We start from the raw sequence: 22359 nt of genomic DNA on the forward strand, positions 1-22359 counted from the left end.
CAGGGAGCTGATTGACAGGTTTGTGACAGTTTTTGCGATGTGATCACAGCGTAATTCGGCCCACTGAAGTCACTGCCTTGTGTGTAGAGATATTATCTGGTAAGGAACATTGGACCTTCAGGTATAGCAGCATTTTCACTAGTTTTGTTCCGATAATTGGGAGGCTCTAACTCGACAAGATGATGGTTGTGCGCATTCAACTTTCCCAAATATTACTTGGAGTGGTTAGCAGTGATAAATAAAGCCGATTACATAGGGATTGAACATTAACGGTGTGGAGACTCTAACAGTGGATACTTGTGTATTCTTAGTTTTAGCGTTGACGAAAACAGCATGTTGGTGTGTTTAAAAGTTATATACTGCATTTTCTAATTTGCTACTTTAGATTTCGGTCATAAGGTTTGTAGCTAGATGTGCAAGTAAGTGATGATTTCGTTTTAAAACAAAACTGACTTCTGAAACTGACCTTAGACCGGAGTCAGTGCTGCGGATGCCGGCCTCAGTTTCGTTGTGGTAATCACATGACTTGCTGTAGATTGCACTTTATGGCCTAAAGGTGCGGTTGGGATTTCTCAATAAAAGGGAGGGGGGGCTCTGCGAATTTCGGCCATCAGTTGACGCTAATACCACACACTACTCTTACATATTCGCCCTTATTTAAATGCGGTCAACACAGCTGAAAAAACAAAAAAAACTATGCTGCCCCATTTTGAGCTGTGCAACATTTATAAAAACAGATTAGCACTGTGGGCAATTGCAGTATTCAATAAATACAATATCAAGGTGGGACCAAGGTTTTTGAACCACTCGACTATCATACCCACGCTGCGATATGCCGTGTATCTGGCTTTGGCATTAATGTTGAACTATAGCCTAACAGGAAAAAAACGCACAAGGGAGGCAGGACTACACGAGACTGACATCACCTCGTGTCGTCTTGTCTTCCTTTGGCATTAAATTTACTTTCTGCATGCACTTTCACTTTCATCGAGAAGCGGGGCACATTTTTATTGTCAGCAAGCTCGATTGGCCCCGCGAAGTGAAAAAATGAAGCGTGCAAGCATTTCACATCGAGCCTGAAAACCTTTTAAAAATGGATGCGTGGGAGGAGCGGTGAGGGAGCCAAGATCATCCAGTTGTCCGCCATATTGTGCACCTGGTGGTAACCTCTATAGGCCATGAAACATGCGAATATCGCCAGATTGCTGATAGGTACTCTCAGTTCTTCGAAAATACCATTGTCTAATTGCATGGCTCTTGGCTTTTACAGCACCAACATGATGCTGGGAAAGGAAAATGACGTAGTGGCAGCGCTGACGGAAGTCTGTGAAAACGTTATAATTGGCTGTCCATGCCATTTATTCAACATTGTAGCAGAAAAAGTGACATCTTGTCTCTCAGCGAAGGTGGACGAAGTCCGTAGATTTTTTTTTTTTTTTTTTGAAAAAAGTGCGAAGAGAAAAGCTGCCCCTAAGTATGTTCAAGAAATGCACAATGTTGAGTATCGAAAAATTCTGAAGTACGCGCCAACCCGATGGTTGTTGCTTGGTAAATGCCTGCAAAGGTTAATAAGTCAATGGGGACATCTGTTGAGTTTTTTCTTTTATGAGATGAAAAAAAAGAAGCCACAAGTGTGCAATTTCTGTCATACTACCAAATTCCAAAGACTCCAGTGGCGTCTGCACAAAGTGCACAACTGGAGCACATGCGATGCAAACTGAAGAGAGCGACCAGTGACAGTGAAATGGGCTAAGGCCACTGATGTCGTAGACCGGACAAGGCCACCATGCATAACACGTGAAGGGAGGCTGTTTGGGTTTTTTAGCTCTGATCTGTGGGCGATTCCTCTGCCCAAGGGATGCGCAAGACAAATACACAGCGGTCCGTGTAATAAACATCTTTAATCTCACATCTGGAAGTCCATGGTGGAGCGGGAGGTCATCGGGGTCGTCGTCTGGACGGGCAGGCAGCGATCCGCGGGTCGTCTCGGCAGTGAAGAGCAATCAACCAGGAGCAAAGAGGGCGAGACGGCGGCGCGTGCCTTTCTTTATAGCCCCCTCTCGCGGGACCGGTTATCTCTGAACGAGCGGGGAGAGGGAAACAGGCAGCGCGCAGGAAGTATTGGGAAGTGGCGCGGCCTTTGAATGCGCGGCGCACCACGGGCCCTAAAGATATGTGGCGCAGGGTCCCACAGATCTCAACAAAGCATGCTCTTTTTTTGAATAACATCATTGCTGCCTTTGAGGCATTGAACTGCCAGCTGCAGTCGCAAGCTCCTCAAATACACATGCTGCAATCTTTACTTTTTCGGCTTTTTGAAGATCTCCTTTCAAGATTCGTGCGGCCACGTGTCCTAAAAGAGCACGAGGACCTACTTACAGTTGATTTCCAGGGCAGAGATGGACAGAAGAATGAAGACATAGTGGTTAGACTGGAAGCCAAACGCATTGTTCAGAAACTCAAGCCAAGTGAGCAAACACAATTTTATGAGACTGTTCGGAAATACTACGTGGTCATTGCCTGCGATTATATTCGCCTCAAATTCCCTTTGGCTGACAAAGCAGTAATTAATTCTAGAGCTGCAGATCTGAAGTCGATCAACACTATGTCATTTCAGAATGTCTTTGTGGAGCGATTTCCGGCCTTACTGGCACTAAAGTAATAAGAGTCGAAACACCAAGCTTTGATTTCTCTCGAAATGGAATTTGTCAAACTTTAGGCTTTTGACATTCCTCAAGATGTGCTGTAAGAGGACGTGCTGACAAACAGTTGGAGCGCTATGTCCCAGCCGAAAGGCGCACGTGGGCAAAATAAATTTAGCCGTATCTCAGCAGTAATGCTCGGAATTGTGAGAGGCAGTTAAGTAGTGTAAAAAAAGAAATTGCACCCACTTCCGATCGTCCATGTCCAACACAACCCTCAGTCACATTCCTTTGACAAAATGTCACAAAGGCAAGCGTTGTTACGCTCGGCAGTACTCAAAGGAATTTCTGTAAAAGGGAAGCATCTGCCACATCGAAGATTCCCCAATAGTGAGCAGTGACGTGGCATGTCGGAGGTTTGCACAGAAAAACAACCCGATTCTTTCAAATCAAATAAAAACAACTCATAGTAACTATAAATTCCCTTGTCTGATCGGATCTCCCTAATGCCTTTTCTGTGAGCCTGGCAGGTATTCACCAGTATGCTCTCCGCTCTCAGCTGTCAACAACTTTAAAGAAAGCTGAGTGGATAGCATGGCTGTGAAGATAAGATAGATAGATGGGTTTATTGAAAGGAAAGGCAGAGAGGTTGGCTCCTGTACCCCGCCGCGCTCCTTCGGGGGCAAAATAGTTTCGAACATTCAACCTGCAAAGGTGGTTCGAGTTGCCATGTTTTACGGGGTTCGAAACTGAAAAAGAGTCTTGTCTTGCACATATGAAAACTCAGAAAAAGCCTCGAAGTTTCAATTGTGAAAATGCTTCTAATCAGCGGAACTCTTGAGGCAGACTTCACTGTTAGGTCCACTAAGTCACTCACGTCCACTCAGTACTTGCGATCATATCAACTTGCATTCATTCACTCAGTCATGTCAACTCACATCCTCACTCGCATTCTCAGACATGAGAGTGAGTGATGCAATATGAGTGTGCCCATGAGTGAGTATGCTCCCAAGTTGGGGAGTGAACACAAGAATGAACTCTGCACTTGCAGCTAGTTTATTGTAAGAAGACATGCTGCTAACAAAGGCCTTATCATGCATGCAGAATGCACTAAGAACAAGTGCCAAAGGCAAACCTGGGGCCAACATGCACAGTAAGAACCATCTTAGCTTGTGGTAGAGGAAAGGTCGTATCCCATGTATGTATCCCTTATGTATCCCATGCACCTGCCAGACTGATAAAGCAAAAGACGGAGTGAACGAGGCTCCAGATTAAGTTGAACCACCTGGCAACATGCACGGACATCTCCCACATTAGTGTCTTCTGCTTCCATCGAAGCATGGCTGGGATTTGATCCTTGGGCTCAGCAGGTCAATGGCGTTAACACTGAGCCATTGTAGTGAGTACAGTATCGCAGTGGTGAAGTGTTTTTCAAGATAGTTACTCAGAATGGGCGTCATGTACGGCAGTAACAGTTAGCGGCAGTAGCGGTGACAGTTTGTTGCACTTTGCTTTGTCTGTGTGTACAGCATCAATTCTATGGCTTCTAGTTTTCATGTGTTTAGAAACAAGAATGACATATATCTGATTGTACTGAATATTCTACTGCTTGAAAGCGCTCCTAAATGCCATGGTGAGCATGCTGAATGCTTTTATTTCCAAAGAAAGGCCTCTTAACCCTTTGGCTGTCGCTGACATACGGTACGAATTCACATTCCCCCCCACACCCACCCACACAGTGTCGTTGATGTACCTGTACATTCTCTACCGTGTGTTTTAAAATTCACACTAGGGTGCAAAGCTGGCATACTCAGACTTGTCATGCCATGTGTCGAATCGTTTTTGAAGCGTGTATTTTCTCCCTGCGCTGTTAGAGTATGCATATTGAAGAGTGTGGAGCGAATGCACCCACCCTTTTGAGGGGGCAATGGTTGCTCTGCGTGTGCTACTGTGTCTCACGTCTGTGTCACATGCGTGTGCTAGATGCACGCTTGCATTTGCTACAGGTTAGCAGGTTTTTTGTATTCTGTTGCCGGATCTGCTGCGTCGCGTCATGTTCTGGGGCACATGGCGTTACCTCTAGAAACATGACTCTTTTGCTCTCTTGTCGCGGCCTCAATTGTTGCTATCAGCAGCAAGCGAGGTCGTTGTATTCTCTATCTCTGTTATCTTTTTTTTATCACAACCTGTCGCTTCTATGTGTTGCATAGGCCCCTGTAAATGCTCCTTCCGTGTTCGCGATTGCTTTCGGATGACTAATTGCATGGGACCTTCAACTGCGAACTTTAGCAGTGGCGCTTCTGATTCCCAATACGAGCCCAGCTCGAATTCCAGAAATGGCCAAAAGGTGTCGGGAGGTAGGGGGGGTGGGGGCGACACTAAAGCACCCCCTGGCTGTGCCCGTTGTCAAATTCCCTTCCTTCTTGGATATGTATATGTATAGTCCGCAGTATTTTCAAATAAAGAAAAATAAATAGTTGTGTTCATTCCTTGATATTCTTAAAGCCAGGCCAACACTGGGGGTGCGTCATGGCTAGCAACACCCGACTGCAAAAGGGTTACAGAAGCCTTTGTTTATAAACAGCATATCACTATCATCAGGCTAACTTACTACGCCTACTGAAGGCAGAAGGCTGTATCCCTCCAATTAACCCTGGCCTATGCGAGGTGTGTCCATGCAGACACTTATAATCTCATCTGCCCACCTAACTTTCTGCTGCTTCCAGCTATGTTTGCCTTTCCTTGCAATCCAATCTGTCACCCTTAGTGACCATCAGTAATCTTGCCTTCACATTACATGTCCTGCCCATGGCCATTTCTTCTTGATTTTCACTACAATGTCAGTAGCTCATGTTTTTTCTCTGACCACCTCTGCTTGCTTCCTGTCTCTTTTAGCATTATACAATTACCATTTTCTGTTTCATCTCTCTGTGTGTCCTTAATTTAGGCTGAACCTTTTTTGTTAGCATCCACGTTGCTGCCTCATAGTTAAATACTGATAAGATACAACTGTTGTATACTCTCCTCTTGCCAGATACTGGTAAGCTGCTAGTGATCTGTGCATACTCTCCTATTGTTCTAGTTATTCCACTCTTGTGGTCTGGATATGCAATCACTGCCTGTCTTCAGTAGATGCATTTCTTTACCACTTGCAATGCTTCGGTGCCTATCATAATTGCTTGCCCCGGGACTGTCGAACGTTACTTTAGATTTCTTAGTCCTTAGTCATATTTTAACTGTTCTCTTCAGTTGCTTACCAGTGCAGTGTGTTCAGAGACTTGGAAATTATCAAGATATTGATCTCCTTAAATTTTCATCCTCGACTCTTCCCAGTCCACATCATGACTACTAGCAGGGATTTTGTAATTTTTTTTGCCATGAAAGACTCTAGTCAGTATGCAGCCATTATAGATGTAAGCACTATGTTGTGCATTGATAAGCGATCTACTGGGATTGACATTGAGCGAAGCTTTGTTGCTTGTTTTGTTTGAGGTAGAAAACTTACCCTCTCAATTGGGTGGACCTCGTTTCATCATGGGCTACACTGCATGTGCTGGAATGCTGTTGGATGCGTCCTTTTAAAAAGGCATCATGGCTTATTTTAATGCCCTGAGTTGCATGCAGGAAGGTCTTGACTCTGCACCAGTCTCCATGTGTGCTCTTAATGGACTGCCTTGAACATTTGGTTCATTAAGCTCTTGAGTCGCTCACAGCTCAAGGACTTGATCGTTATTTGCATTTTTGCTCCCTCTTATCACCTACATTACTGGAAAAGCTGACAGCATGCTCAGTTACCTAAAGCAAAACGTTTCTGGTGTGCCCACATCAGTCAGACTCCTCGTTGATTCACTCAAAGCTTGAATATGGTGCATTTGTATGAGGCCACAATCCAAATCACTCATGTCTGCTTTGGAAGCTGTTCAAAACCATGCAGCTCGCACTGTATTCTTCGCAGCTGTTATCTCAAGTGTCACAACAATGAAAAAAAAAGAAAAGTAATATGGTCACCAACCGCACTTCCATTCTGCTGAATAATTCATTGTTTTTGTCTTTTTAAGGTCCCCAATCTCAACCCTGTCTTGAAAAGCTTACAGACTCCTCGTTGATTCACTCAAAGCTTGAATATGGTGCATTTGTATGGGGCCACAAACCAAATCACTCATGTCTGCTTTGGAAGCTGTTCAAAACCATGCAGCTCACACTGTATTCTTCGCAGCTGTTATCTCAAGTATCACAACAATGAAAAAAAAAAAGAAAAGTAATATGGTCACCAACCGCACTTCCATTCTGCTGAATAATTCATTGTTTTTGTCTTTTTAAGGTCCCCAATCTCAACCCTGTCTTGAAAAGCTTATTGCTCATTGCGCACCCATGTTTCATAGTGCACTGATCACCCTAGAGCTATGCACGGGTTCGGGCCCGCCTGAAAGCCCGGTCCCGGCCTGCGGGCCAGGCTCAGGCCGTTCGGAAGCCCTCTATCTCTGGCTAAGGCGGGCCTGGGTTAATGTATATTTGTCTCGGGTGGGCCGGGCCAGACATTCTGATCAAGAACACATGTAACTTTTGTTAAAGCGCTAATATGGCCATAGTGCGATAAGCATCTAGAATCCACAGTAATTTCCCACGTCTTCTCCACGCGAGAGCTTCAGAGTTCTTTCTCGGCGTCGACCCGCCTTTCCTCCCTGTCCCCTCGCCGCGAATGGATCTTTGGTAGCTGTCAGTGACCGAGCAGAGGGGCCGCTTTGGTAACACTGGCACTGATGTCAAAGTGAAAGGTGAGCAAGGTGAGCTCACCAAGTATTTGGCCACAAAACCAACACTTTGCTTTGATTTAGAGCTAGCGCACTCTTAGTCATTCCAGCCACTAGTTGTAGCACCGAAACTTCGTCGCTACCAGGTTCATTATCCAGCAGCGCCGCCAGTGCCTCAATTCAGTGCATAACTTGTTTTTGCACAATAACTTAATTCTACATATGTGCTGTGCCTTTATATATTAAGCAAATTTGTCTTTTAAAACGTGAGAACTCAACATTTCAAGATCTTAGTTAAACTTATCATCCTGAATTTTTTTTCTTCTTTTTCATCTTTTCGACTGCAATTATAGCATGACTGGCCAGGCCTGGGCCTCAAATCTGAGCGCTGGGTCTGCAGCGTCAAGCCCAGGCGAGGCTCAGGCTCAAAATTTTGGCTCATGCACACCTCTAGATCACCCACACAAAATGAGCGTTCTGTATTCTCTCACTACCGCTCATCTAAACTCTTTCATTCCAAGTGCTACATCATTCCGATTGAATAATTTGCCAGCAGATATTGCACTTGGCAACAATTTCGAGTGTTTTAAGAAAAAGTTGTCTACTTTTTGTGCCTGTGACCTGTGTGCCTTTGGTCTTTAGGGCTATTTGAGACCTCTCTTTTGGTTCTGTTCTTTTTCTTCGTTTTGCAAAGCATATAGATGCGCAGTGACATAGCCTTCTTTATACTCTGTGCCTGTGAACGCGCCGCGCGAACAATACAGCGGCGCTGTCGGGTAAAGTTGCGCGGCGCTGCCGCTCCCGTCGCTGAGGGCGCCACTGACGTAGGTGTTGAGGCGCACAGGTACGAACGTCGGCGCGAGGGCGGGAGCGCTGTTTTTCGCTCGCGGGATAACTGTTCCTAAGCATGAACCATGCATATTCAGCATATTTACTTGTGAGGCTGACATCGTCTAAGCATAACAAGTGATCATGATACTTGTTAGGCAGTGACACCAACGCTATGACATTTTATGTGAGGCAGTTTCAAGAAATTGCGCATGGCTCGAAAAACTGCTTGACTGCTCCGCTAGCGCCGATGGTAATAGAAAAATTACAATGCTAGTCTACACTTCGGTAAAACAAAATTTAAGAAGAAAGGCACCAGCATTTATTTACACATTTCACTACAGCAGTTGGGCTACAAGAGTACCAGAAGTGGTGTGACGAATAGTTGCCACAAGTAGGGAAATATTTTCACTGTGACTGCTGTCACTAATAGGGCACTTCCGAAGCCAGCTTGATTTACAGATGATTGGAACAACTGCATCGCAGTATGCCATTGAGATCTTTAAGGAGAACAATTTCGGTATCTGCTATTACTTTCAATGATTCAGCGCGTCGTACAAACGTTTTATTTTTTAACTTGAAAAGCAAGGAAAACAAATATACGCATTGCATCTTTCTGTTTCGCTCACTCCAAAGTAATCGTCACAATAGGCAAAGCTTGTGTTTTTATTTTATCATAGAATTGCGCAGTTAGCGAAACAAAAAATACTGCGCTGGAGCACTGGTAACATACCACACAGACGAGCTAACCAGGGAGGAAGTTAGCACCGCAGTCCAGAAAATACACGTGCGCATTTACTATTATTATCTTATTGGGGGCACGCATAATTAACACTATTTCTGGTGCTGTCATTATTTTTTGTACATGCCTCAATGCGGTTGAGTACGAGTTTTGCGTTTTCTGATGCTAGAGAGGGACACTGCACGATTTGCACGATTCGGTTTAACTCAATTTAAAGTAGTCATCTTCAAAATAGGTAAAGCTTGTGTTTCTATTTCATCACGAAATTTCGTAGTTAGAGTATACTGCAAGAAAAAAAAAGACTGCAGGAGCACATCCAACACACTATGCAGACGAGCTAAGCAGGAAAGCAATTAGCATTTCAGTCCAGAAAGCACACATGCACATCTAACGTTACTATTGCAGTATTGATGCTTAATAAACACAGTTTTCGGTGCTGTCACTATTTTTCACAAGCCTCAAAGCAGCTGAACATTATGCGGCGATAGACGGAAGGATAAAGCAAAGCTGGCACTTAACAGTTGGTGCAATGCTGTGTTCCTGCAGCACCCGAAGGCAGAGAAAAGTAGTAGCATGACCTTGCACACTGCAAAACTGTCCACGAAACAGTGAGAGAGCGACAGGGCGACAGCACGTGGCTATCCGGAATGCTTTGCAACACTGCGCACCCGGCACATACCCGGCACTCGCCTGCGAGGGTGACCCTACGTCACTGTCGCCATCTCTCGGCAGCCAGCGGCGTAACTTCTCAACTGAGGAGGAGAGGGGACGACGGCCATGGAGCACGGAGTTGCCAGGCACGAGAGAGTATAAAGGAGGCTATGGCAGTGAGCAGATACGGCGCATTGCTTTATTCCTAGTTCACATATTTTTTTTAGCGCACTTGCTACACTCTCTTCAGTAATGCCTGCTGGGCCATGACACTATTTAGCCCTTTGACTGTTTAGTATACCGAAAAAATTTCCCCCAAAAAATGCAGCCGCAGTACCTGTACGGCGAAAACAGTCAAAGGGTTAAAATTAAATCAGTAAAATATTTGCAATTCTTCTTTCTTTTAAATGCTGTAATATTCATAATTTCTATGTAACATATGCAGACGGGACATGGAAATGGCTAGTTTGCTCACATATCTTCTTTAAGGGCACGTCTGGTAAGGCAAACTTCTGATTAAGGGGGGATGTGGGTCTTAAAATTTTATTTTTTATTCTTGGTCCAATATGAATAAAACTTCACAGCCTTGATCAGTTTTTCACACTGGTTTCAAATCTGTAATTAGATTTTTGATAGCTGCACTGGTTCAAGACATTTCGAGGTTTATAAGGAAACATTAATGGTCATTTCTTAGGGACTTTTTGACAATTTCGTCTTTTAAAATGCAAAAAGCAAGTTTGTGGCTGCAATGCCAAAGACATGCTCTAGGGGGTGATGCTATTTTTATTCATTTTAATGCACTTTATAGGCAGAAAACTGGACCAACATTTACAGTGAATAATTTCGCTCAGATTTCCTCTCATTACTATCCTAATTTGTAATTAGCAGAGTAATGCTAAAATGATATAAATAGCATCACCCCCTAGCATTTTTCCTCATGATACCATATTTATTATTGTCACTCAATGACAACATAGAAAAAAGGCCCGTAAGATTGAGTGTGGTGTCCAAAAACATCGAACTGAGAAAAACGCATTTGAAGTTTTAGACAACTGTAACTTTTGCTAAAATGCAGGTACAACAATTTGAATAGCATCATCGTGTAGCTCTGCTTTTCAGAAAGAAGGCCATACTAAATATGTAACTGAAGCATCTCATAAAATTGGCAAAACTCAGCCATAAAGCCATGTACGTACCCCTAGACCAGCATGAAAAACTGAATTTAGCACTTGATGTGCCCGTTTCAGTGCCCTCCAAGATAAATAAATGCTCAAATTGTGTAAGAAAACAGCCCTGCCATAGACAGACAAACTTACTCGAAGTTTAGATTGAAACATGGTGGCATGTTTATTCAAATGGCTGGTCACCGTCCCAGAATAACTGTTCTACAGCCGACCAGGGCTTTATGCAGGATCCCTTGCTGGCTTGTGTCGCTTATCAAGCCTTGCCTTGGCAGCACTGTTCTCCTGGTGTTCCTTCCGAGACTTCTGTAGCCTGCCTCTATCCTTCTCATGGCTGCAGCGCACCAAGCAATTTCTGGCACTGTAACTGAGCTTCTTGGCAATTTGCTTGCTGCTTTTGACGAGTCCCTAGTTGAAGCGGCTGATAGCCTCAGCCACTGCTCTTTCAGTGCTACGCAGGGATGCATGCTGACTTTTTGGGACCTGATCCCAGATCATGGCATGCAGACTTTCATTCGAGTTCTGTGTGATTTCATCACTGCACCGCTTCAACAGGGTATCATCACTCAGCCTCCTAAACACAGGCTCCAATGCCTCGCAAACGAAGCCAGGCAGGCTGTTTTTATGTGGTGGCGGCTCCTCATTCATAGCCATGGCCCTGTTATATCTACACCAAGACTTCGGGCCTTCAGGGCAGAATTCGTGTCTTGGTGCCTCATCCATCGATGACATGTGGTGCAATGTAGCCTGGACTGCTTTTTGCATGCCTGGCACATCGTTTCTGTGGCCCCGTAAGGCATAGCCATAATAACTGGGGATTTTTAAAATCTTTTCTTGAGTGAGCCTTCCTTTCCCACCAAGTGGCTGACCTTGGGCTTTTTTTCTGTCGACAAGGGTGCGCAGGGCAGCTCCCATGCGTTTGTGAACATGGTTTATACAGTCCTTTTTTTCCACTTTTATGTACCCATATACTTCATCTTCAGTCAGGGCATGGTACGTCCGGCTATCCTCATCAGACAGCATTGTTGTGTATCGCAGCTTGTGTTTTACAAGCGACCACCGAAACAAGCACAGGGCTGCTTGAACTTCCATCTGGCCAGCCTTGCAGTCAACGTTTTTTTGGCAAAGTGGGGCATGCTGGACCGACCAGGCTGCATGTTCTTCTTCATTTCTTTAGGGCCTTTTGTTTAGCCGAGGCAAAAGTTTGATAAAACAACATGGTCTATTACAAGACCAGTATACATCTCAACGATGCACCCCACACAGATGTGGGAACTGTGTCCACGAGTCAGCCAGGTGCCGTCATACACTATGTCGATGTTTCCTGGCGCGTTGCCGAACTCCGTTTAAAATTTCTTGATGTGAGCAACGCTAGCGGCCTCGCACTCGGTAGCGGTCGCAGTGCAGGCTTCTTGCATCATCTTCATATGGCCTTGATAAGTTTTGTGATGCAAGCCGCGGTGTGATATTGTGACATATATGCCCTGCATCGCTGGACGTTAAAGAAGACAACGATCAGAAACAGTGACACAAAAGACGACAAAGTGGTAGCAACGTTTAGTGCTATAAGAAGGTTAACGCTGCTGTGATTCTGTGCTTTGTGTGCTGCGTCATCCTGGACTAACCTTCGTGCACTAACCTTGCCACGTATCATCTTGGTGGAGGTGACTAAAGATCCCCGTGTGCACACATAAATCCATTTAAGCAGCCGAAAGCTGGATTTGCGCAGTGGCCGCCACCTACCTGGGATCGCAACATCAACAACGGCCACTATGACTTCTGAGGCAGCTCCTACCACCGCAACAACATCGGCGCAACCACTCGTCCTCACAAAAATCCGCCACCCTCCCATCTTCAATGGCGAAGACAAGACAGATGTTGACGACTGGCTGGATGAATACGAGCGATGCAGCCGGAACAATCATTGGGATGCGACCATCATGCTGGCCAATCTGATATTCTATTTGGCAGGAACCGCTCGCACATGGTTTCAAAATCACGAGCACGAGCTGGTGACCTGGGAAATTTGCAAGCAAAAGTTTCACGACTTGTTCGGGAAGCCCATTGGACGGGCTGTCGCTGCCAAAACCGAACTTTCGTCTCGCGCCCAATCCACCACGGAGTCCTACCTGGCCTACATTCAAGACGTGCTCGCGTTGTGTCGCAAGGCAAACAGCTTCATGCTGAAAAGTGAAAAGGTAGGGCACATCTTCAAGGGCATCGCAGGTGGCGTGTTCAACATCCTCTTCTGCATGGATTGCTCTACCCTCGAGTCGGTGCTTCAAGTTTGCCGAAGATTCGAGCAGGCTAAACAATGACGCCTGGTACATCGCTTTGAGCGCCTTCCGAACACGGCAGCCACATCATCCTGCGATGATCTGGCTCCTCTGCAACAGCCTTCTCAGTCCGCAACAATGACTCGGATCGTCAGGCGAGGACTCGAGGCATTAGCTCCTGCACCATTCCCATTTCCAGTGCCTGACACTGTGGCCATGATACAGGCTGTTGTCCGACAGGAACTTGCCAACGTCAGTCTTTCCTTCAACCCCGTACCGCCCTCGTCACCATCGCATCCTGTTCCTGTAGTGGCTGCTGCAACCACTAGCCAAGCTCCCCCACGTCGCTACGTTAATCGCAATCCTGCAGAGTGGCGCACCTCAGATGACAGGCCAATTTGTTCTATTTGCTGTCGAGCCGGCCACACTTCCCGTTATTGCCGCAGTCGCACCTTCCCCACACCTCGTTCCTATTACAACGCTGACCGTCGGTACTACTACGGACCTCGACGCTTCCCTGCCCAACCTGAACAACTCCGCCCCGCATATGATGGACCTGGACACTTCCCTGCTCACCCAGATGAACCTCACACTGAAGCCGTCTCAAGTGTCCGTCACTCCAGCCGATCTTCATCTCCACGGTCTTGTCGATCTCGTTCGCCGCTGCCGCTGCCTCGTCGCAACTCCTCCCCATCATACGCCGGCGCCCACTCTGGAAACTAGTAAGTGCAACGCCCAGGAGTGACGCTGCATTACCGACCCAGACTTGGAACTGACCCTCGCACCCAGACGTAACCTCATTGACATTTTTGTGGATGGAGTCTGTTTCTGCCCCCATTGACACTGGCGCCCACATTTCCGTCCTCAGTTCCTCGCTCCGTCAACGCCTCAGCAAAGTCCTCACACCCGCTTCGTCATCTACCGTTCGTGTTGCTGATGGCAATACAGCTACTGTGATTGGTATGTGTACTGCGAGAATTACCATTGCCGACCGCCATATCCCTGTCCTATTTACAGTCCTCACCAGTTGCCTTCACGACGTTATACTAGGACTCGTTAACTGCACATTCCGCGCTCATTGACTGTTCTTCTGGACTGCTTCATCTGGACCTGCCACTCTGTCCTGACAAACAGGCCTCTGATACTTCAATGCTCCGTCTCCGCTCCTCTACATTTACTCGTCTGCCACCAGAAGCTGCAGTGTATGTGCTCATGTCGCCTTTCCCCTCCGTTCCTGATGGCGACGACGTTGTTTGCCCCATAACCGACGTGACACTGCAGCGTAGAATCGCTCTCCCTCATAACATTGTGCACGTAGAAAATAACAACGCTTATATTCCAGTCTTGAACTTCAGCCATTTTGTGCACATTCTTCCTGAGGGCATTACTCTCGCCGAATTGACCCATTGTCTGACGTCACAGTTGCCGCTCTTTTGCCTGACCCTACTGCTAAATTGTCTACACGACCTGCACCGTCCCCATCGCCGGAGGCCCGCATATCAGGAATGGTTGCACTTAATTTGCGCCCTGGCCGTGCTACAGCACTTGCGAGTCTTCTCAATTCGTACAGCGATATTTTCGATTTTGGTGACCGCCCCTTAGGACAAACGTCGCTCGTTACACATCGTATCGACACCGGAGACGCCCGCCCAATTCACAGAAGACCTTATCGAGTCGCCATTTCTGAACGTCGCGTCATACAAGGTGAAGTGAACAAGATGTTAGAAAAAAACATTATAGAGCTTTCGAGCAGTCCCTGGGCGTCGCCTGTCGTGCTTGTTAAAAAGAAGGACAATACCTGGAGATTCTGCGTTGACTACCGACACCTCAACAAAATTACAAAGAAAGATGTTTACCCGCTCCCCTGGATAGATGATGCCCTCGACTGCTTGCACGGTGCCAGCTATTTCTCTTCTATCGATCTTCGTTCCGGTTATTGGCAGATCGCAGTCGACGAACGGGACCGGGAGAAGACCACCTTCGTCACTCCCGGTGGCCTGTATCAACTCAAGCCTTTCGGCTTGTGCAATGCGCCCGCAACATTCGAGCGCATGATGGACTCTCTCCTGTGCGGCTTGAAATGGACGACGTGCTTGTGCTATCTCGATGACGTCATTGTATTTTCTTCTACATTCGAGAGCCATCTCCATTGCCTTGATGCCATCCTTTGCGTCTTCTGAAGAGCTGGCCTTCAGCTGAACTCTGAAGAAATGTAGCTTCAGCCGACGTGAACTCAAGGCGCTCGGTCACGTGGTCGACGCCCGTGGCGTTCAACCTGATCCAGACAAAATAAGTGCATTTCCTACACCCCGTTGTACCAGTGACGTGCGTAGTTTTCTTGGGCTTCGCTCCTATTTTCGGTGGTTTGTACCTAACTTTGCGGAGACGGCTCGTCCACTCACCAATCTTTTGAAGAACGACGCTCCATTTTGCTGGGACCAAGAACAATCCCAAGCCTTTTCTGCGCTCATTGCAGCCCTCACCAACCCGCCCGTCCTGGCACACTTCAATCCTTTGGCACCAACGGAGGTACGCACCAACGCCAGTGGTCACAGTATTGGTGCCATACTTGCCCAGCAGCAGATAGGTCGCACTCGTGTCATTGCTTATGCCAGTCGCCTCCTTTCTGCGGCTAAACGAAATTACTCGATCACAGAACGTGAGTACTTAGCCCTCGTGTGGGCCATTACAAAGTTTCGCGCTTACTTGTTTGGCTGCCCGTTCTCCGTCATCACCGACCACCATGCCTTATGCTGGCTTTCTACGCTGAAGGACCCTACTGGTCGTCTAGGTCGTTGGGCCCTCCGCCTTCAGGAATACACTTTTTCTGTTGTCCACAAGTCTGGCCGGCTGCACGTTGACGCCGATTGCCTGTCCCGCAACCCGGTAGATCCCCCACCTGCGAGCGAGTGCGACGATGACACATATGTGTTGGCCATCTCTGACCTTCCAAACATTCGCCATGAGCAGCGCTTAGATCCCAAGCTTTGCAGCATAATCAATCGCCTCAGCACTGATCACCTTGATGCTACCCTTGCTCTGTTTGTGCTCCACAACGGCACCTTATACCGACTGAATATGCGACCAGATGGCGCCGAGCTTCTGCTCGTAGTCCCCGAACACCTGCGTACCACCATTCAACAGCTGCATGACGCACCCACAGCGGGTCATCTTGGCGTATCTCGTACGTACGATAGCGTCCGCTGCCGCTTCTTTTGGCCAGGCCTCTATCGCTCTGTTCGTAGTTACGTTGCTTCTTGTGACCGGTGTCAGCGACGGAAGATGCCCTCGGCTATGCCTGCTGGATCCCTGCAGCCGATCGACATCCCAGTAGACCCGTTTTCCCGAGTTGGCCTTGACCTCCTCGGGCCTTTCCCACTTTCTGCGTCGGGGAATAAATGGATTGCAGTGGCCACGGAATATACTACGCGCTACGGTCACCTGAGCGATACCCACCAGCTGTGCAACTGATGTGGCTGCATTTCTTCTCGACATCATCCTGCTCCATGGTGCTCCACGCCAGCATCTCACTGACCGTGGCCGTTGCTTTCTTGCTCGACTAGTCGACGAAATTCTTCGGCACTGCTCCATTAAGCACTATTTTACCACCGCTTACCATCCACAAACGAACAGCCTCACCGAATGCCTCAACCACACGCTCACGGATATGCTGTCTATGTATGTCTCGGATGATCACCGTGACTGGGATATTAATTTGTCGTTTGTAACGTTCGCATACAATTCCTCTTGTCACGACACAATGGGCTACTCACCGTTTTATCTTCTATACGGCCGTGACCCTCCCCTTCCTTTTGACAGCGTATTGCCTCCCACCGCTAACGCCAGTTGCTACGTTGGTGACGCCATCTCCCAAACTGACGCCGCCCGTGTTATTGCTCGCCGACGACTGGCCTCCTCCCCAAATTCTCAAAAACGGCGCCATGATTCTCGCCACCGGGATGTCCACTACTCTCCGGGCTCTCTCGTCTTGCTCTGGACTCCCGCTCGTAAAGTTGGGCTGTGTGAGAAGCTTTTGCCACGCTACGCAGGACCTCACCGTGTTTTATGGCCAGTCACTCCTGTGACATATGAGATCGCCCCTGTACATCCGCCGCGACAGTCCTCTGTGCCACCCACCGAGATTGTTCATGTCGCCAGAATGAAGCCGTACTACCCCTGCAGTAGTTCGTCCTAGTGCGCACCGGGACTGTGCTTTTCGTGGGGGGGGTAATGTGACATATATGCCCTGCATCGCTGGACGTTAAAGAAGACAACGATCAGAAACAGTGACACAGAAGACGACAGTGGTAGCAATGTTTAGTGCTAGAAGAAGGTTAACGCTGCTGTGATTCTGTGCTTTGTGTGCTGCGTCATCCTGGACTAACCTTCGTGCACTAACCTTGCCACGTATCAATATATTCATCACGGCGAAAAAGTCGGACAGGGCTGTCGCTCCCTTGCTGATGCTGTGAATAGCTTTCACTGCGCGCACATTCACCTCAAAAGCAGTTATCTTAGCATCAGTTGCACCGGCCACCCTTGGAGATGAGAAACGCTCCTCGCGCAAGTCGCAGGTGCTACAGGACAGCACGAGCTTTGCACACAGCCCATACTCTTTGCCCGACGTCTAGAAGCTTGAACTTGCGTTCTGTTGCGCTCTACGACGCCAGATGCTCTTTCACGTCCACAGCATTTCTTGCGCACTCGGCAGACTCACCAACAGAATAGAATACTGTGTCGATGCGGTCTTTGATGCCTCCAGAAGCATCTGTTGGCAGTTCGGTAACTCTAAATGTACTGCAGCTGGGCTGGCTAAGCAGAGAACAGGCCGGTTCGGATGCAACAGGCGATCGTGGTAGCGCGCCGTTGTCTGGGGCAGCTGGCGCCAAGGCAACGCCGTCGTCCTTCGGCCACGCGTTCCATGGACGGTTTCGTTTTTTACCGTACGCTTGACGCGCCTTCTTCTTTAGGCGAGCGTCTCCAGCCATTCTGGCACAAAACAGAAATGTGATGTGTCGAGAAACACGATCGGAAACCCAGACGCGCAAAGTGGCAGTCACGACGGCAAACAGAAAAAAAAAAAAAGAAAAAGGCATGTCGTGCCGGTTGCGCCAGCCAATGGGAGGCGCGGAACGGGACACTTGAAACGCGCGCGCCCCATGAGCCAATCAGCGGCCCGGAAGTTTCTCTCAGAAAACCGGCTAGGGCGACCGTTCTGTTTGAGCGGCGCCATTTTGAAAGGCCACAAAATGTGCACAAAGAAACCAGCTTCGAAACAAGCCCAAGATGGCGCCGATCGGCCAGCAGCTTTGCTCGTGGCGCGCGTGAGAAGTTCAAACAAATTTTGTCCTTTCTCGGTCATTTCGGGGCTCCCTTAGTGTTTTGAAAACAGACTTTAGTGCATTTCCCGATCAAATGCAGTATTAATGATTTAATGGCAGGTGCTTGAAGGTACAAACAATCCGAAAATGAGTTTTTCTCAAAATCGATTTTTTGGCTATTTTTGACCGTTCTAAGACCCGCGTCTCCTCTTTAGTGAACAAATTGTACATATTAGTCCCTTCAAGTTCACTTTAGGGGGCATACAGCCAAAGATATTTTTGTTACTTAAGCATGAAATGTAATCAAATTCTAGTTATATAACTTTTAATGCTGATTTCAAAACTGCTTTTGCTGAAGTGCTGAATGATTACAATTAACACCCTTGTGAAGTCTTTACAGAGGTGTCGCATAATTACGAAGAACGTGCAGATTTAGATGTCAGCATGTTTCTAATGGTCTCTTGTGTACAAAAAAAAAACCTATTAGTTCTTTTTGAAAGTAATTGCTATAAATTACTGTTCGCAAAAATTTCAAATACTGTGTAGCACATTTAGAGGACTTAAGAGCTTTAGTGCACCCTTCATTGTCTTAAGGTTCATGTGCAGCAAGCAATAATTCTACTATCATTGGTTACATGGGCACAAAAAGAAGCGCACAAGAAGCGCACAAAAAGTGACAGCTGAGGAAATTTATTTTTACGTTTGTCATGTTTATCGCCTCGTATGATTTTGCTTTCGTTTGGAGAAGTGCAGCATTGCACCCAGTCTCAAGTTGGGATTTTCAGGTCTCTACTCAATCATGGATTGTTTTGGGGTCGAAGTCTACAAAATTCGCGGTACACAGGGGCCATAAGAAGCAGAATTTACTCACGATTTTGAATGACTGCGCAGAAAAAAATGTCCTTTCTTTTATATAATGTTTATAGAATATTTTGCTTTAATATTTCGTTGTGACACACAATAAGACCCAGGGGTCACGAAAAAAAAAATTTAGAAATAAAAAGTTTTGGCCAACTGGGTCATTATCTTCTGTCTAGTCTACACTATGTCTGATGGAGAGGGCTTTACTGCAATTGAGATGACACCTTGACTTTTATTTTCCAGTGAAGGTCTTCCTGGGTGGCTTTGATGAGACAGCTTTGGAGAAGGCTACAAACAAAGGTACACCTCGTGGCCAATTGTAAAGTGTGCTTCATGGAAAAATCTCCAGTTTTGCTTGTGAGGAGCATCAAATGAAGCGTGTAGGATTCGGAATCAACATTGTGCATTTACAGAAACCTGAAATGCAGTTGGAGGTCACATGGTTGGTAATGCTCATTGTCTGTGCAAAGGAATGACAGACAGTAGAGTGCCATACCCATAGTGCAGTCCACCACCATGATCTGCTACCGCACATTGCACAAATAGGCCTCATTGCAGCAGGGGTGCACATTGGTCAGCATGAGGCTCAATTGGGTACCCATAAATTGCACGTGCAGTGTCACTCTGAAGAAATAGATCTCAGTAGTGCATCGTACAGTGTTATAAATATCTCTCAATGTTTCTTCTTGTATAATTTATGGTTCCATGGCACAATCGCTGCATTGGTGCACCAATATGGGGGCTCCTACTACATTCACGAGACATTGACTTTAGAGCTTTTGGATAATACCAATTGAGAAATTCCACTTCCAAATCTGCTAATTTTAATACGCACTTTTCGGGTGCCTTTGGATTGCCGCATCATCTAGAAGTGGTCAATAGAAGCTTTCTGCTACTGCCGTCATTGCCTTCCAGAAATCTTTTTTTTTTCTTTCTTTCCACCTTAATTACCTCTACAGCTGTTATGTCTAAGAATTTTTGCTACTGCAACTTTTCAGCTGACTTTATTTTCCTGGCTGTTGTGCATTTATCATCAATCTGAAAGTTTGCAACTTAGACACAGTTTTCTTTAACCGTTTCGCTGTCGGGTGTTTCTGGCCGTGGGGCACCCCAGTGTCGGCTTGGGAACGAGAATAGCGATTTATTTTTGATTACGACTGCTATACAAATGACATAGTCAACGGAATATGCACATCTCAGTATTCTGCAAGTGTTGTTAATTAGCATCATCACCAGCCTGACAATAATTGAGATAAATGAGGATAATATAAGAAAAAAAAACACTGCTCGGTAGTTCTTGAGGGTCGGATCTGAGCTCTGCTCGCATTCATAATCAGAAGAGCCATCGCTTCGATCAGTAGCCGAAGGTTCCGTGCAGTCAGCCATCCGAAAGTAACCGCACGCACGCTGGGTGCACATTCGGTGGCCTGCACAACGGAGATAAATAGCACGTTGTGAAATCAAGAGGACAGAGGGAGATGGAAAGAGGCTAAAACAACCTTCTTTGCTTCTGCTAGCCGCAAGAAAGGGCGCGACGAGAGAGAGAGCGAAAGCAGCGATCGAGTCATGTGTTGGCGCGCGCCCCCTGAATTTGACGCATTATAGCAGACACGCCAGCAGAATAAAAATAAAAACCTGCAAACCTGCGGCAGATAGCAGAACAGCCCTTGAACCCGTAACCGCACACGTGCGTCGCGAAACGCGCACGCACATGATCGTTTGGCGCGATAGAGTAGCTCTCGCGTAGCGACTGCACCCCCCAACAAAGAAGGAGGCGGGGGTCGGCGGGGTCGCTCCATACTCTTCAATATCAACACAGTGCGGGATGAAAATACGAACTTGTGGAAAGATTTGACAGATGGCGTATCCAGTCCAAGCGCGCCAGCTTCGCTTCGCGGTCAGGCGCGAAGTTTTTAACTCACGATAGACAATGTACCGGTACATCGGTGACACTGTGGGGGGGAAGCGCGAAAACGTACTGGTACGTTCGTGACAGGGAAAGGGTTAATGGCTGTGGGCGCCGCCACTATTCGTGAACACCCGAATATTTCACCCAGTCAAAACCGTTGTTTTTTTATACGTAGGCCCTATGGGAAGTTTCACAACAGGTAGTAAGAGCTCTGGTTGACTTTAAGTCCCCTTTTAATTAGCTGTATGAACATGCCTACGTGTTGTACGAGTAGCATGTCTAACTTGAGATCCAAGGGTCCCTGAGTTGCCAGCTCTTTCCAACCCAACCATGCCATGTGGTCTCACGATGTCGACCGATTGGGCCCGCCCATGTCACCCGTCGCCTGCAAGAGGCATGCTAGTGTTTTTCTGATACTGTGGGACTTTAAACGGTTGACACCGGGAATGCCAGAAGGATATTTTTTCTGACAGGAGGGCAACTAACACTCACGCATTAAAGGTAGACATTAATACAGTCAAACCCGGATATATCGAACTCGAAGGGGATTGCGAAATAGTTCGATATATTGATAATTCTATATACAGAAATCTGTTTGTGATGGCACTTACGATGCGAAAAAAACGATACCGTATTTGTCGCGTAATCAACCCACTCGCATAATGAACCCACCCTCCACTTTTGCACCCGAGAATTTGAAAAAAAAAATAAAAAATGCGTTAAGACCAGCTCGCAAACATGCAAGTGATCTCAGCGATCTCAGCGACGAGCGGCAGCAACAGAGCGAAAATTTTCAGACTTGTTGGAACTGCGTCCCTCTCGCCGCTCGAGCCACCGCGGCAGCTCAAAACAAGGTTTCTGTGTCGCCGTGGCGGCAGAAAGCGCGAGCATTTTCGCTTGCATGTCGATGGCGCGCGTCAGTCCGTTTTGGTCGTCTCATCCACAGCTCATTGGCAGCATGCCAAGATGCTGCGCAGCGATAACGTCAGGGCACGTTTATCTTTTGGTAGCTCCTGCGGTGGCGGGGAGCGAACTTGGCAGAGTGCTCGTGATGGCTTGATTGCACAAGCCTGGTTCGATTTATCACGCCGCGCTTGGGGCGGGCGTCATGATCGCAGCAGCTGACCGCATGCTTTCGCTGATTCATACATGCAAGGATAAACGATTAAAAAAATAAATAAAATAAACATCCCCGCA

The 22359-nt window shown here is 47.0% G+C and overlaps 1 protein-coding gene across 4 annotated transcripts in view; it reads left to right on the forward strand.

The window, feature by feature from the left end:
• Gclm (Glutamate-cysteine ligase modifier subunit) overlaps positions 1-22359 on the forward strand; it is an 84834-nt gene that overhangs the window by 12037 nt on the left and 50438 nt on the right. For 2 of the 4 annotated variants that reach the window (XM_084608876.1, XM_084608874.1), the window contains one exon: positions 19497-19553. The exons of the other annotated variants lie outside the window; for them this stretch is intronic. In XM_084608876.1, coding sequence (XP_084465002.1) covers positions 19497-19553 — 57 coding nt within the window. The remainder of the gene's footprint in view (positions 1-19496; positions 19554-22359) is intronic. 4 annotated transcript variants of the gene reach the window in all.

The sequence above is a fragment of the Amblyomma maculatum genome, chromosome 7, assembly GCF_055883805.1.
Source record: "Amblyomma maculatum isolate TAMU_Amacu chromosome 7, ASM5588380v1, whole genome shotgun sequence".
In the NCBI taxonomy this organism is placed as follows: Eukaryota; Metazoa; Arthropoda; class Arachnida; order Ixodida; family Ixodidae; genus Amblyomma; species Amblyomma maculatum.